The sequence below is a fragment of the Pongo pygmaeus genome, chromosome 12 (assembly GCF_028885625.2).
Source record: "Pongo pygmaeus isolate AG05252 chromosome 12, NHGRI_mPonPyg2-v2.0_pri, whole genome shotgun sequence".
NCBI classification, from domain to species: domain Eukaryota; kingdom Metazoa; phylum Chordata; class Mammalia; order Primates; family Hominidae; genus Pongo; species Pongo pygmaeus.
The window spans coordinates 78968130-78985547 of NC_072385.2; the positions used below are offsets into that span (position 1 = coordinate 78968130).

Consider the following 17418-nt stretch of genomic DNA (forward strand, 5'->3'; position numbering starts at 1 on the left):
TCCACAAACAGGAAACATGTATGAGACATTCCACAACTCTATTCTCTCTCTACAAAATCTCAATGGAATGTGTGTGTGCTTCCACATGAACATGGGGTCCAGGGTGTGGGAGGGGGAGGGTGGTGATGGGGCCGAAACACATTCACGCAGGTTGAAGAAGTTCAATGCCACATTACAGGGATCCCATGCTGATGGCAAATGGCTGTGCCAGATGAACTAAGGGATGGTTCATTCCAGACCTGGATACAACTCAAAAACCAGCAAGCCACAGAGTAACAAGAATAAACAAGATACAGCAAGGTGAGATGACCCCCTGGTGGTACAATACGAGGGGAGTGGGAATTGAGACTAAAACTCAAGTACACCACATACTCCCACAACGTGTGTTCTATCTGCTTCAGAGTGGGCTTCTCACATGTTTTAAGGCACAATACCTGAGCAAGTTTAGGAAGCAGTAATTACAAGAAATTAATTTCAACAGGTGATCATGATCTCACAGAGCTCTCCATAGAAACAATGTTGGTCATACAAACTTCAAAGTTCCCAAGATCTAAAAATTCTTAGCTGCCATTTATTGAGCAACTACTGTGTGTTCACCTCTCCCTGCCAGGTAGTTGACAGCTGTGATCACATCTAATCCTCACAGTAACTCTGCATTATAATAATTACTATTCCTGTCATTTTATACATGAAGACACAGTGGCTCAGAGAGATGAAGCAATCTACCAGCTAGTTAGGAGGTGGTGAACCAGGACTTAAAGCTCGTCCTCTTTACACTACAGGAAAAACCCAGAATACAGGGAGAGGGGTACATGCTTCCATGTGAAAGGAAGTGAGGAACTCGGTTCCCATCTGGTGGCTGGTTTTCATTTTTTTAAAGAGCTATTTTTATATTGCCCAACTTCATCTTCTCAAAAGGAAGAAGAGGTAACAATAGAGAATTAAACACAATGGAGCAGAGGGAGGGTGCGCCTTTCAGCAGTAAACACTTTCTGAAGCCTGCCCCAAGAGTGGCTAATTCTGCAAAGGAAAGGAGCGTCCTCTGTCTTGCCTCCATTATTGGCCATCGGATTCTCTAGTGCGGCATGCTTCCGTCCCTACAGCAACATGTGCACTTCTGTCCTGTGTCACTTCTGACAGGAAAGTCTGAAACGCCCTTAACGTGGGGATGAGGGTCGATACCAGACTCCTGTGACTATCGGGGGCTGCACAGGCAGAGAGCAGTTCCTCTTAGGAAATGCCTATTTTTACTGATCCTCCTTTAAATCATTTTAAGAAGCTTCCCTTCCCCTTACACTACAGTCCGTGGATTCCTGTGTTTTTTCACAGGCACTTTTCCTGTTTCCCCCTGCCAAGGTCCCGTCTAGTCCCAAACCTTTACCAGCCATATCTCCATCCCAGGCCCATCTTCTTTCTCGCTCTAAAAGAGGAGAAGAAACTTAAGGGGCTACATAAACATCTCTAGGATCTGACAACATAATTCTAATTGCTTATTAGAGTCCAGTCCAGGCCCTGCTTAAGAAGCAGTATGGCCTTGGGCAAATGCCTCCGCATGGACCAAAAACCCTTAGAGAGGAAGGTTGCTGGGTGATCCCTTCTGGGGCACTGGCTCTGCCCCACCTGCCCGCCCAGCCTTGAGTTTGGGTCATTTACACTCTGCAAGGCATCAGGATTTGCAGAACTATGGAGTAATTACAATGGCAAAGGTTTTGTCACTCCAGAGATGGAGAGGAAAAGAAAGAAAGAAAAAAAAAAAAAGCTTCTGAGAGCTGATTTGGCCTCTTTTTTTAATAGGAGAGGAAGATACAAGGGAAGGTTTCTGGCAGGGTGTTTTGGGAGGTCTCTGGGGTGCTGTGATGCCCTGTCCCACCCTGTACTCCCCACCCCTTCTTTCTCTATAAGTGTCCAAAGAAACCCTGCAGCTACCTGGAGTGACAACTATCAAGGGTTGTGGTGCTGGGCAGAGCACAGCCCCAGGCATTGAAAGAGGCCAATGAGGCCGAGATCTGCCATAACCCAGCTGGGTGGCCTTGCTGGTCACTTATTTTCCCTGATTTACCGTTTATCTACCAAGTGAGGGGATTTAACTTGGTGGTCACTAAAGTCACTTACAGCTGTATGATAACAATCTACAGGGTGTTGCAGGACAGAGGACTCACTAGCACCAAAGCTGAAGTCTACAGTGCCTGCCGATCTCTTGTTCAGGTGAAGAGGAAATATAGAAGACACTGATCTCAGCAAATCAGTGTGACAGGCACTTGCTTATGTTTTTTTTCTTTTAATTGACCATAGATTTTTGCTATACACATTCACAAACAAAGGCCTCTACTGAATACACAGGGTAGGATGGGAAGCACTAATTCCAAAATTTCTTCTAATATGCTACAAAGCCAAACTCACTTCACACTAGTCCCCAAACTCCTCCCAACACATGAAACTTGAGCTTTCAGAGGAGTATTAGTTATTTTGGCCCAATTAGAATTAATCGGGGAACACCGCACTGTGTCCCATGACTTCCTGCCTGTCTTGTTCCCAGCTGGGACCCACTCCTCAGGGCTCCGTGGGAAAGGAGGCGCTCAAGAATCAGCAGGGTGGGCTGCAGTCCACACCATATCGCCTACTAGCGGCACTGGCCTTGGCAAGTCACTGGTAACTGTTTTCTGTAAAGCAGAGGTTGCCCACTTTATTAGACTGTAAGAACTGAATGAGAAAAGAGTAGGAGAGTACTCTGTAAACACAAGTGATAGGGAAGTTACCATCACCACTCCTTTCAAAAAAACCCCTCCAGTTTAGCTGGGAAACTTGCCCTGCACCAGTCCCTGATGCCTGCTACCTCCAAATGCTCTCTTCACTTAGTCCAAGCTATGAGCTTTCACACTCTGGCTGCCCGGCCTGTGAAGCTCTTCTCCTGGACCCAGCTGGAACCCTACACACACCCTACCCCCCTACTAAGGTTTCTTGACATCCCGTCCAGAGGGCTCATTTCCCCTTCTGAACTCTAGGGCTCTGGGGCCATTCATCCGGCACTTTGTCATGTGGCACTTAGGACTCTTAGTTCATTTTTCAAGTTTATGTGATTAGACCCACATTTAATGGAGGAGTTCTGTGGCTGGTTGTTTAAAACAAAAAGTAAATTCTCCCATACAAATGACGTTTTTAAAAAACCCCAGTGAGGTTCCATGGCCAGTCCACAAACACTGTTTCAATAAACAATATGTACCAGTATGGTTCTCTTAACAAAGGCTTTACGAAAAAACTCAGAGCAGTTCAACGTGGGATTTAAGGCTTAACAAATCTCATGTTAAATCTATCGTCTCCACCTAGCTCAGCCTGTTTTGAAATTAATGGTGGCAACACACACACACACACACACACACACACACATGCACACGCACACTCTTTTCTGTTGCTTTCTCAGAGACTGATTGATGGAGTAAGAAGACAGAATACACAACATCAGGAAACAACAGGGAAGCAAAAACCAGTGATAACTGACTTGGTGGGGTTTGGGGGAGGGCAGAGGTGTTTGGAAAGCCTCACTCTATCTCGGTCAGAGGCGAGGGCTTAGTGTGGCCAGGAGCAAGGCAAAAAACTGGCCACCATAGTGAGAACCATTCTTCACTGCAGACGCCCATGAAGGGAGATGGCAGGCAATGGGGAGCGTCTAAAGTGGATTATGAGCTGTGGGCAGAAGATTACCACCGAAGTGCAGGCCTATCATATGCCAGGGGCTCCTCTCTCTCCACATGTCAACGCTGCTACAGGACAAACCATCACCCCTCAAGCCTCATTCTAGCCTGGTCCTGAGATCTAGGTCTAATTACTAGTGGCCAGCACAGGTTCTGTGCTCACACTTTTATCTGCCAATCCAATGCTAAAGTAAAGGGTGGGTCTGTATTTTTAAGGGATTTTTCAAGTGAGACCTTTACGGAGAGTTATAGACTACAGTGAATTCAGAATAAGAAATGAGAAAATAATAGTTTTATTTCTAATCAATCTAATCCTGACTAGCAGAAGCTTCCTGGCCCACCTCTCAGCCTTCTCACTGCTCTATGAGCTGATACACCTGAGGCCGAGAGGGAGCAGACACTTCTGGACACAGATCATAACCAGGCCAGGACCAGAGATCTCTGCCTTGTGATGTTGCTGAGTAGTTCAAAATCAAGTTCCCAAATGCCTGCATGAAACTTGCTCATATTTAACTCAAATATTATTGAGCCAAAATCCAGGGTGGGGTGGAGGGTGGAATTGTCTGGGTCATTAAACTAATGTTTCTTTGAACTTTACTCAGAAAACACACATGCACACATTCACAAATTTCCTCCTCTGTAAAGGAACTGGCTCTAAGAATCTATTAATAAAGTAAATTGAATCACCTAGTCCCTCAAACATTTATCTGCTAGCTATTGCCAAGCTGGTGGTTAAGTGCTGGGGCTAAAATGCTGGCTGACAAAGACTGGGCTCTAGACAGAGTGCAAATGTTTATGTTACCCAGGGTTTTGGACCACTGGTGCAGAAAGCCCAGCTAATGTTATCTGATGACACACTTAGCTGGGGACATTCATTTACCCAGGCCTGGAAGCTCTAACCACCTCATTAGTTCTGGAATCCGAATATGCAAGGAACCTTTGGGGCAAGCTCTCATGGAGGTCTTCTGCAGGGAGGATCTTTAACTTGAGGCCTTGGCAACCTCCACAGCCAAAGGCAGTGTGTGGTGTGTTTCCTTTCCAGGAAGTTCCATGAACCAAACAGACTACGAGGCCAAAGAGACTTAAAATCTCCAGCCCAGATGAACAAGAGCTTTAGAGCACTCTATCTATGGTATCTTTATTTTTGGAATAAGAAAATTAGACTGGCCAACCTATATAATCCAGGACGGCTGTGAAGAATGGGTAATACAAATGAAGGCACTAGGGGCTTTACAAAGTTCTGTAAAACTACTGATACCGACTGCCTAAGAGGTTGGAGATGGTAGCCACTGTACCATCTTCTTCATCCTTACTCTCCTAGGTCTCTGGGTTGCCACAAAAAAACTTATTGCTAACAAATAAGGAGAGGAGTGGGAGATATTCACACACATCTAAGAATTATGCTTTACTGGTTTTTCTCCCTACTTATAATTTTCTTGCCCTGTTCAGAATAAACGGCAATGGGCCTGATCCCATTTATTATGTGGACATTATCAAGGACACAATCTTCTTGGTATAAAATAATTATGGGTCTTTAAAGGCGAAAAATTTACTTCCTACAGCCTAGAAGATTGGACCCTATTGGAACAAAAATAAATTAAAAAAAAAAACACAAAAATAAATGTTCAGACTAATTCCTATCCATGTGACCTTTAATGATTTTTTTTTTAAGCTACTTTCAAAACACCATTCCCCCACTCCACCAAAAAAAAAAAAAAAAAAAAAATCAATAAATAATCATACTAGGTTAAACACTAAGAAACAAAAAAAGGTTGAGAGGTAGAGAAAGGAAGTCTGGTTATAAAAATTATATTTAAAGCTGCATATCACAATGATTCTAGTCTAGGCTCTCAAAGAAGACTCACTTTGGAAAAACAAATCAAAATGCAATAAATGGCCTGTTCAAACTCCCCATGTGGGTCCACTCCCTCACCCCCACACCACAAATCAACTGCCTTCTTATAGCCGTCATGGTTTTGAGCAGGGGTCTCCTTTATTTGTCTAGTTTGTCTAGTGTGACCGACAAACCCTCACAGAAAATGAGGCCACAAGACCTACATGCTCTGGAACAAAGGGCATGGATGAAACTCACTACAGAGAAGACAGGGCTTCACTATCTTCTGGAGATCCCTGTTCTTGAACTGAAGGGCAGGGAAGAGAATACTTTTCTGGCTCCATTTTAACCCAGACTCAAAGAGGCAGTCTGTCTCTGGGCTGATAACAAATAGGACAAGGGCCAACCTTAGAGCCCTGCCTGCGGTCAGAGGTGTGGGGCTGGTCTGCACACAGGCCCACTGCGGCTGGCAAGCTACAGGGTGGACATCAAGCTAAAAATAAGGCTTTCTGGCAGCCCTGCCAACCGCCAGCATCATATTTTCCTGGTGATGTCAGTGCAGATGTGGTCTCCATCCTGGGCGTTGGCTTCTGGCTCGGCCCCACCTCCACCTATGGCACTACATGTGCTCTGGGAGGATACAGCAACTATTTTCAAACCAAGGCGAGACAAAACCTGTTGGATCAGTCACAGCGACTGCTTTAAGCTTCTTTGGTATAAGGTGCATAAACAAGAGTCACATCAGAGAGGGCCGCAGCAGCTCTGGGAAACAGACTGGGGATACAATTTTCACTGCAGGCTGACAACTTTCCTGTCTGAAAAGGCAGGGTGAATTCATCAGAAGCTCCTTTCCCAAGGAGATGACAAAACACCAGCTTCTCCCTCCACTCCCAAAACAAAAAGCGTGCAGGGAAGAAAACATCAGTGGCCACTGAATTCAATGCTTGCCACCTTAAGATGGCAGCTCAGATTTTCTAGACAACCAGAAAGACGCAAATTTAGAAAACATTCCATCATCCCATGTGGGACACAGGTTCATCCAGAAGCCAGTGCCCAAGCCTCGCCCTTCAAATTCCAGCACCATGCCCTGTTTAACAGGAACCCCAGCCAAGTTCTTTCTGACCAAAGGTGGCAACCTTGCAAATTACCAGAACAAAGCGGCTTTATTACAGCTCAAGAACATCATCCACGCTCAGAATGTGACACTAAGGCTTTCCCTGAAGCGCTCAACTCACTTCTCAAGATTCTCCTCAAAACTATCAATCATTAACTGCAGAATTCAACAGGAGACAAGTCACACTTGATTTTTCAAAAACATTTTCCCACCTACAATGCACGGCACTTCCTAAGGTCCCTACTCACCAGCCTCTCTCCAGAGAGGACCTCCAGCAGCTTGATGAGCATCCGTCCATCTCGAAGGTCAGTGTACAGGTCTGTGATCCGGCAGGACACTCGGGCAAGGTGGGAATTGACCCACTTGGTGAAGGTCTTCTTCTGCACGGCTTCACGCTCATCTGCAAGCAGAGAAGAACTTGTTTTACCATTGACCACAGCACTGGCAGGAGCAGGCACATGCTAGTAGGGCCACAAGACCCCAGCCAGAGGAAGGTCAGCAAAACTGACCTCCAAGGACACCTCTACTTAGCGCCCCTTAACTGCAGTCATGTCTTTGAGAAAGAACACTGATTACTGATGGTTCAACTTACAATTTTTTGACTTTACGATGGGTTTATTGGGATATAATCTCATAAGTCAAGGAGCATCTGTGTAGGAACTGTCCAGTCCTTAAACATGTGAGCGCCCAGGCACACTGCCAGCAGAACATCCTTTGCTCCCCTTTCTTTTCTCCCATCCCTGCTGAAGAGGCAGCAGGATGCAGATGACAACAGTGTCCTTTGCAGTCCTCCCCTGTACCATAATACTTGACTGGTAAAGCTTCCTACGTACATGTTACAGCTATTATTCCTCCAAAAGGTGAGTATATTAAAGGGTGTAGGGTAGGAAATCTCATGAGACAGCAGAAAACTGCTTCCCTCATCTACAAAAGATTGGGCAACACTGGACAAGATAAATTAACTCATGACCTTGATTTGCAATGACCCCCTTCACCTGCTCAGTCACACACACCACGAACAACAAAGAAAATGGCAAGCAACATGGTAGAGTGCAACGACATTGCAAGCATCGGGAAAGCAGGGTCTGGGCCCAAGGTTTCAACAAAAATGTGATTCAACACAGGATTCAATGTTCTCTTCTATAAAAGGAGAAGAAAAATATAATCTCCATACTGTGATCCTTCGCTGAAAAGGCAACTGCTGATTTATGGTCTAAAGCGTGATTGCTGTATATTAAAGTCATCCACGAAACAGTGTTAAAGGTTTTTCAAAGCTCAGTAATCAAATTCTGTCCAATTTAAGGTATAAAACTCTAGACAGAACTGGCCTTCACATACCATGCAAATAGGCTTTCAAACTTCTTGCCTCTGCAGAATGTTCTAAACATAGGTTGCTGAAGACCTTCGACAGACATCCACAGAATGTACCCTGGACCCACCCACTCTTACTCCCTGACTCTGTTCTCTATGTTACATACCCTATATCCAGTTCCACCAGCATGAATTTATGCCAAGAATCTAAGACCTACTCCTAGTGCAAACCCAAAACACAAAAATAATTACACATGAATCTACAAAAAAAAAAAAAAAAAAGCAGATAGCTCAACAATTTGGTATGTATTTCAAAACCACTGGGTGGGGGTAACAACTAAAAAGCCACCCTTGCTAATAAGGCATGTGCCCAGTGGCCTGAGAGTACTGGGTTCTCAGGTTGGCCAGAAGGACAGCAAACAGCCCAACACCCTGGGAAGGTCTGTCTGAAGGCTTTGCTGAACTCACTCCACCACCCACCACAGGGAGGGAATGAGGCAGAGATGACATTGGTTGAGGTTTTACAGCTGCCGACCTGGCAGGAGAGTCAGCTGGGGCACCTGCCAAGATCCCCGGCCACCTGCTACAGTCAGCGGCTCCTTGAGGTCCTGCCTTTCCCAAAAAGGAACTACCCATCCAGACAGAAGGAGGGCCCTTCCCCAGGGACAAAGGCCAACCAGAAACACAGGATCAAAAAGGACAGGATTAGGGGAAGGAGAAAAAGACAGTAAGGGGCAGGCTGCAGTGGAGAAGGACCTGCACCAATAACATCATGACAGGTCCCACAGAAAAGACCACATGCTTATTGATCACGCAATCATTGTGATGGATGGCAACTTTACTACAGTGACTCAGGAGCTGTAATTCTGGGGCTAAGCTTGGCCGTTCTGAAAGAGCAGGTCTAGAGCAGAATATGTAAGGTGCATTTCACAGATGGCCTCTTATCAAGGAGGCAAGTAACTCCTAGTTTATATGTATTTAGGGTTAACAATTTTTTTTGTGAATTATAAAATCCTTTATGCGTTATACTGAAGTCAGAAAATGTCTTTAATGAAGCAAGGGAGCAAGATCAAAATGAAAACCTGCTTGGATTAAAATATTTCTAAATAAACAAGCACACAATGTGTTCCTCAGCCAATTGTCACTCTTTTGGGTGAATCTCTCACTAAAGGAGCACCCAGACTTCTTTCAGGTTTTGAATTAACAGGTTCTTTTACAAGGAAACTCTGAGGATTTCCCAGAAACAACAGTCAATACACTTCCTTAGTGCCCTGTCCTAAAGAGTTACAGCCCAATCCCAACCCTCCTCCCTACAGAGAGGCAAATGGAGAGGTCATGGGTGGGTGCAGAGAAAAGAGCTGAAACAGACTGAGATCTGTGCCGGGAGGGCTCCCCAGGGCTACCATGGTTCTTAGAAACTCAAAGTAGGTGGGAGGAAAGAAGAGGAGGAAGAGATGTCAAAAATAAAAAAACAAGCTCTTGTGTTCCTGCCCTCTCTTCCTGTTCCCCTCCCTTCTAACTCTCCTCACAGAGTCAGGAGCAGGCTCCAGGAAGTGCAAGAGTGCTGGAAAAATCACGCAGGGTCTAAGTTCCTCCGGTTCACACCCTCACATTGGAAAAGACACAGAAGATTCCATCCAGGGACCAGACCAGAATCAACACCCTCATAATACACGAGGGGCAGGAAACAGACACAACAGAGACACACAAAGCCCCAGTCAACTAGCGTGTCCTCTTACAATGGAGCACTTGGTGAACAGCAAATGCTTATGAAGCCGGAAAGGAGGGAGACAGAAGGGAAAAGAAATCTATTCGGTGGCTCAGTAGAGGATCAGGCTGTGGGTCCTTGGGGACTCCCTCCTTTGTTCCACCCATGTTGGGAAGGCACAATGACATCACCCCTGCACTCCCCACCCAGCAAGGCTTGGGGAGATGGGCCAGACAGTCTGAGGAGGAGCAGGAGGCCCTTGGCACGGACGATGAAAGGCAATCCAGGAGTGCTTCCAAGCTCAAGCTGCTGCGACTGGGGCTAGCTGCGTGAGAAGGTGTTGAGGCAGCAGAGGGCAGTGAGCCGACTTCCAGCCCTATGAGCATGAAGCAACAGTGGTGATACAAAAAGGTAGCACTTACAAGCTCCATACTGGTTTGGTTATTTAGACCCAAGGTTCTCCAGCAGGGGCAATTTTGATTCCTCGGCACATTCAGCAGTTTGGCAATGTCTACATACAGTGTTGATGGTCACGATTCACGGGTAGACGCTACTGGCATTTAGAGGGTAGAGGCCCAGGATGCTGCTTAACATCCTACAGTACACAGGATGGCTCCCACAACAAAGAATTATCCGGCCCAAAATATCAGCAGTGCTAGGTTGAGAAATCTTGGAAGACACTCCCCAGAGAGCACCCCTCCAAGGTGGGTTGCTATTCTTTCATCATTCTCTTTGATGACCTGCAGGTCAGCTCGAAGGCAGCAGAAATGCCCTGCCTTCAGGCCCACTCACGCCACCAAGGGCACGCCCTTTGCAAGGCAGAGGAGCAGCAGTACCAGCAGCAGGGAGCCGGGGCGGGCTGGGTCTGGGCGATGTGAGGTGGGCACTTCTGCGCCTCACACCATTTCCATTCTCCATTTACCTTTTCTGGGCCTTGTATTGCTGTTATCAAGTTCTCCCCAAGAAGCTGATACAGCTTAACCTTTGAGGAGGTTCCCAACCAGCCCTGCCCCAAACTTGGTAAGTGGTGCCTCCAAGGAACAAGCATTTCTGTGTCCCTGCCCTCTGGGGGTATCTCTTAGCTATATTTGCCCCCTACCCTCCCGCAGTTTACTAAGCTTACATATTATAAGGACTCATCTAAAGACTGCCCAGCACCAAACAAGAGGAGGTAAAGTGCACATCAAAGTGCCCAGAGTGTTGTAACTGCTCTAAATTAGTTCCTTCTTTTCTCCAGCAAAGAAATAGTCTCATTAATTCAAATCATTTAAGAAATTGGCCAGGTGCAGTGGCTCACGCCTGTAATCCCAGCACTTTGGGAGGCTGAGACGTGGATCTCCTGAGGTCAGGAGTTTGAGACCAGCCTGACCAACATGGTGAAACTCCGTCTCTACTAAAAATACAAAATTAGCCAGGTGTGGTGACACATGCCTCTAATCCCAGCTACTTGTGAGACTGAGGCAGGAGAATCACTTGAACCCAGGAGAAAAAGGTTGCAGTGAGCCGAGATTGTGCCATTGCACTCCAGCCTTGGCAACAAGAGCAAAACTCTGTCTCAAAAAAAAAAAAAAAAAAAGAAACTTACCAGAGGGTCATGGAATCGTAAAATCTCAGGACTGAACAAGACTTAGAAGTTACATAAGTCACTTTTCTTTCAAAAAATCCCTTCTTCAACACCTGGGCCAGCTATTTAAAAATCCCAGAATAAGAGGAAATTATGTGTGTGGCAGAAGGTTGTTTAATAGTTGTATGGAAAGAAAATGACTTGTTTTTTTCTTTTTTATTAAAATATAATTATAGCATTCACTGAGCACTTATTATGTCCCAGGCACAGTCGTCCTTCAGTATCTAATCCCACTATCTACGGGGAATTTGTTCCAGGACCTCCCTCAGAAACCAAACTCCTTATGCTCAAGTCCCTTATATAACATGGTATATAGTATTTGCCTATAACCTTTGCCTATACATCTTCCTGTATACTTTAGATCATCTCTAGATTATTTATAACTAATACAATGTAAATACTGTGTAAATAGTTGCTATATTGCATCTTATTTGTATTATATTCTATTGTATTCTTAATTTTTTTTTCAAATATTTTCGTTCTGTTGTCAGCTGAATCCACAAATGAGGAACCTGCAGATACAGAGGGCTAACTGTACTTATAATACCCACAACTGCCCCATGAGGCAGGAGCTAGCAACTCTCCAGGCAGGCTGGCTCCAGAGCCCGGGTTCTCATTCACTATGCAATAATGCCTCATGCACAACATTTAAAAAAGTGTTTCTGCCAGACACAGTGGCTCACGCCTATAATCCCAGCTTTGGGAGGCCGAGGTGGGCGGATCATGAGGTTAGGAGTTCAAGACCAGCCTGACCAACATGGTGAAACCCTGTCTCTACTAAAAATACAAAAATTAGCCGGGCATGGTGGCGCGCGCCTGTAATCCCAGCTACTCAGGAGGCTGAGGCAGGAGAACTACTTGAACCTGGGAGGCGGAGGTTGCAGTGAGCCAAGATCATGCCACTGCACTCCAGCCTGGGTGACAGTGTAAGACTCTGTCTCCGAAAAAAAAAAAAAAAAGTGTTTCCATGATACAAGACTTAGAATCACCCACCATCTCACCATCCTAACTAACGCAAGTCCTTATTTTGTAAAGGGTCTGCTGCATTATTGGGTTAAGTCTCCATCTGTTGGGATGCTGTCTCCATCAAGATTAGACCTGTCTCTGTGGCCCACTAAGGCTTGCACCACCTTCAGAGTACGCAGAATAGGTCTCCTCACTTCTCCATGTAAAGGCCTTCAGGTTCAAACACTTCTCACCATCCCCTCTTTGCAATGCTGTTCAATGTGGTACAAGTGGGATTCAAGATCATGCCTGAGGACCCCACCTCTAGGCAGCCTGGACATCACTTACCTACCAACACAACCCAGGACTCGAGGCAGCTGCAGCTCTGGCAGTCCAGGGAGGAAAGTGGAAAACAAAGTGAAAAAAGGACAAAAAGAATCAGCAGCCCTCCGTGGGAGGAACGTGGTGAGGCCGTCTCTGTGACATGACAGGGGTGGGAGACACAAAGAAGGGCTCCTAACAATGGTCTCAAAATAAGCTTCTCAGGACCACAAATTCTACCAAAATGATCTTGGAGCCCTGAGAACCTAGGAACCAGAAATGGTTCTGAGTGTGAAGACCCAACCAGCTCAGCCTTTCGTTCCACAGGCTCAGATATAAGTAAATTAGCTAACTACTGTCAATGAGAACTACTGAGACAAGAAACCCACCCTCAAGTGAGTGGCAACATTTACATCAGATTCTGATTCCCAGAAGGAGTAAATTATAAGGGAAATCCTAGTATGGTGCTCCTTCCTCCAGACGGAATTTTATAAGATGGTGTGTCCGCATTGCCATGCATCTGAATGGCACTTCATACTTTCTCTAAGCTCACTAGATCTTCACAGCAAACTATCAGGTAGGTGGGATGCTAGAGTTATCTCTAGCAAAGCCCAAGGCTGAGTGAGGTTAAGGGCCGCTAAGTGTCACCAGCCAGTAGTGGTGAGGTCCTCGGCTCTTTCTCTCCCACTCCAGTCAGGCAAGGGGGATTAAAATGCATAGCTACACCTTCTCCTGTCATATACTGAGATTCACTATCTTTTGTTGTTTCGTTTCTGATGAACAACTTGAAATTCTCAGAAGATGTATTAGAAAAAAAGGATGAGGTAGCTGGGCACATTGGGTCACACCTGTAATCCCCAGCACTTTGGGAGGCCAAGGCAGGTAGAATACCTGAGGTCAGGAGTAGTTCGAGACCAGCCTGACTAACATGGAGAAACCTTCATCTCTACTAAAAATACAAAATTAGCTGGGTGTGGTGGCGCATGTCTGTAATCCCAGCTACTCGGGAGGCTGAGGCAGGAGAATCGTTTGAACCCGGGAGGCAGAGGTTGCGGTGAGCCAAGATGGCGCCATTGCACTCCAGCCTGGGCAACAGGAGTGAAACTCTGTCTCAGAAAAAAAAAAGAAAAAAGAAAAAAAAAGTATGAAGTATTTAGAACTGAGAAACACATTTGCTTAATGGTTAAAAAAAAAAAGGGCTGTGAATATCCTCTCCACCATCATCCTCTTCTAGAAGCATAACATCTACTTCTTTTCTTTTTAGGGAATGACTGTGATAAATATTGAAAGGCTGTAATGAGTCTATATAAATTTTTAATTTATATTTTTAAATTAATTAACCAATGAATTTATTAGAGAAGGAGTCTGTCACCCCAGCTAGAGTACAGTGGTGTGATCACAGCTCACTGTAACTTTGGACTCCTGGGCTGAAGCAATCTTCCCACCTCAACCTCCAGAGTAACTAGGATTACAGGCATGCACCATCACACCTGGCTTTTTCATTTTTTTTTTTGTAGAAATAGGGTCTCATTAGATTGCCCAGGCTGACCTCAAACTCCTGGTCTCAACTGATCCTCCCAACTTAGCCTCCCAAAGTGAATTATAGGTGTGGGCCACTGCACCCAGCCCCATATTTATTTACTCTGGAGAATTTGCTATAACTGAAAAAATGAACACTGTGTCAGCGTGAGTCAAGTTAGAGGATACAGAAATAGCTTTGATGAGCAGAAGGGCATTGCATGATGGAAATGATTGTACGGCATCTTTCTGCAATACCCTCAGCACAGAGTGCTAAACACAACTATATTCACCATATGCCACAGTTCTGGCTATGGAAAGGGATGGGAGCCAGGAATGAAGGAAAGCCTGAAGGCATGGAACATCTCCAGATGGAAAAAAAGGGAAATATAGAATCAGGAACTGTCAAAAGACCCTATTCATTGTTCCCCTAAAGACTGAATTTATACCTGGCTTAGGAGAAGGAATCTTTCTTTTACTTTTCAAGTAGTCTGAACCTGCAGGTATAACCCAGTAATATTTTCTATCAGGCTCTTCAATTGTGCTAAGATAATGGCCTACCCCCTAAGTAAGAGACAGCAATCGTGTAGTTTTTGCTTTGCACAGACATATAGTTAAGTTAGGTGTAGACTTGGGTTCAAAGTAACAAAGAAAGGAATTACAGGGATGGAAGCTAAAAAGAAATCAAAAGGGGAGGAAGCAATCATCCCATGAACATATCCCCACTATTTAAATCGATAATACTGTGTTAGCTGACTAATCTGAAATTGAGAGTATTAGTGAGCTCCAATATTACAAAGTGCATACTGTACACCTAAAACTCTGTGTCTAAGATAAAGTCTCTTACCCTCAATGAACTAGAAATCTAGCTGGGGATACAAAATAAAAAGTTAAAAAATAACAAAAAGACATTACAAAGAAGTACAAGATCAGTTGCTAAGAGAATAATTTTGACAATCTATTTTTGCGTGTTTTGAACAAAGCTCACCACAATTTGGGTGGTTTCAGACCCCAACTGAACTCCCCTGCCTTGGGCCTCTCTCCGCATTCTAATCCACCTTAAACATCACTACCATAGCCATCTTCCTCAAACAGCAGTTTTTCAAAGTTGCAGCACTGCACCAAAACCTTCAACGGACTCCAGCTATCCAGAAGACAGTCCAAATCTCTGAACCTGGCATTGAAAGGTCCCAAACAGGCTCTCCTAAGGCATCAGCTTCATCTGGGAACTTCCCTGACACGCCGTCTTTTGTTCCAACCTAACAGGTCTTACTCTCATGCTCTGAACTCTCACCTTGCACACTGCTTTTTCCCATCTTGGCTTCTATCATTCTTCTAACCTGGAAGGCAGTTTTCTTTTACCCTTCCTTTAAGATCCAGCCAAGATTAGTTCTACCAAGAGGCCTTCTCCTATCAGATGTCAGCAGTCATCACTTGATGGGATGTGGTCTCTCATCTTTTTACTATACATCTTGTGTCCTATCTCTTCAATTAACTTGCAGTTGGCTCAGAGGCAAAGGCCCAATCCTATTCCTGTTTAGAGCTTTAGCACATACCTGACATAAAGCAGGTGTACAATAAACATTTGTTGAATGAGGCAGCAAACCTCCAGTGTCCAACAACTAGGTTCTCAATAAATCTTATTGTTGGTGGTGGTCTCACTGAAATTGTTGAGGAGGGAAATTTCAAATCACAAAGACAGGCCCTAAGCAGTTAAATGTTGTCATTGTATAGCACTAAAAATATTTGACAGGTGAATTGCTTCTTGCAATTTTTCCTCAATGTCTGAAATACGGATAAAAATGCAATTTTGTGGTGCTGTCATTCAGACTAAAATGGGTCCAGAGCCAACTTAAAATGTTTGACAAATTCTGTTTTTTGTTTGCTTGTTTTATCTCTGGGCAATTGCCACCACATACCTGTACGGTAAAGTGAAGTTGCAAAATACACAACAGTGTGATTAGGACATTATTGTAACATATTACAACATTATTTAAACATGACCCAATCAGGTCAATTGTCACAAGACTTAATTTATTGCAACTTTAACAATTTGTATATTAAAGTTCAATTCTTGAACTGTTTTAAAATAAAGAATAAAAAAGGATCCTAACTCAAAACAAATGAATAGTGGTAGGGTGGAGTCCCCCTATATGCCTTAGCTTGAAAAAATAAATAAATCATTTCCCATGAGTAACATGCAAAATACACAGAGCAGGAAGCCGGAAACAGGCAGCTGGCTGTACTGATAACAGAGAATCCAACTGTTATCTTGAGGCAGCAAGAGGAAGGAAACTAATCTTTTGACTGAAGTCCTCCCTGTGACGGACTAGTCTGAAGGCTTTAAATTCATGTTTGCTGATGTGTATAAAAATAGAATTTGAGTTAAAATAGTTTCCTTAACTGTTTAACTTGCTTCATGGACAAAACACATGTAAATATTTGCTCTAAACGCACGTGAAGCAAATATGCAATTGTCTGCTAGTAATTGTCCGATGGGCCGACTACAAAACCCACCATGAGCTCTCTATGACCTGGCACCTACAGGTTGCATCCGCTGGGCAGTCCCTCCTGCAGCTTCCAGAGGGCCTTTCTTCTGAGCGGCACAACCCCAGTTTGCCAATGTGGAGACCAAGGCACTGCAGGGACAACTTCTGAGAGGAGACCCACAATAACTGAGAAATGAGGCTCTGTCACCAGGGTCCTGCCTCTGTCACAGTCGTATGTCAACGTGAGCTGCATAAAGTCACAATCCATAAGAAGCCAAGACTCTGGAGGGAGCTGAGGTTATGATGGGGGCTTTCTCCAAAAATAAGAGGCAAAGTAACACAACTACCTCTTCTAAGATGAGCGCTAATCAATAATAAGTTAATGGTACATTTAAAGATAACTAAGAGTATAACTGGATTGTTTGTAATACAAAAGATAAATGCTTGAGGGGATGGATATCTCATTCTCCATGATGTGATTATGAAGCACTGCACACCTATATTAAAACCCCATACCTATATTACATACCCCATAAATATATACATCTACTATGTATCCACAAAAGTTAAAAATATTTTTTAAAAAACAAAACAAAAAAAACCAATAGTGTAAGGTGCCAAAACCAGGAGGAAAAAGCAAATGTAAAAAAACAGAATTAGGACCTTGTGATAAAATTCTCAGTAACTGTTCACTGTGTTTGACTAAAAATGGGTAGCATGCTTCCAAATTGCTTTCACATACAGGAAGTCGTATCCTCAGCCCGTTAACCTGCTACTCTCCGTCTCTACAGGATGGGAACTGCAGCCAGGGTGACTGATCAGTTAGGGCAAAGGCTGAAATAAGCCCAGCTGTGCGCTAGTGATG

At 44.4% G+C, this 17418-nt stretch overlaps 1 protein-coding gene across 10 annotated transcripts in view; it reads right to left on the reverse strand.

Annotated features, from left to right (window-relative positions):
* The window catches only part of SPTBN1 (spectrin beta, non-erythrocytic 1), a 212620-nt gene that overhangs the window by 63605 nt on the left and 131597 nt on the right, over positions 1–17418 (reverse strand). For all 10 annotated transcript variants that reach the window (XM_054476597.2, XM_063648736.1, XM_054476599.2 and 7 more), the window contains one exon: positions 6886–7037. In XM_054476597.2, the coding sequence (XP_054332572.1) occupies positions 6886–7037 (152 nt within the window). The remainder of the gene's footprint in view (positions 1–6885; positions 7038–17418) is intronic.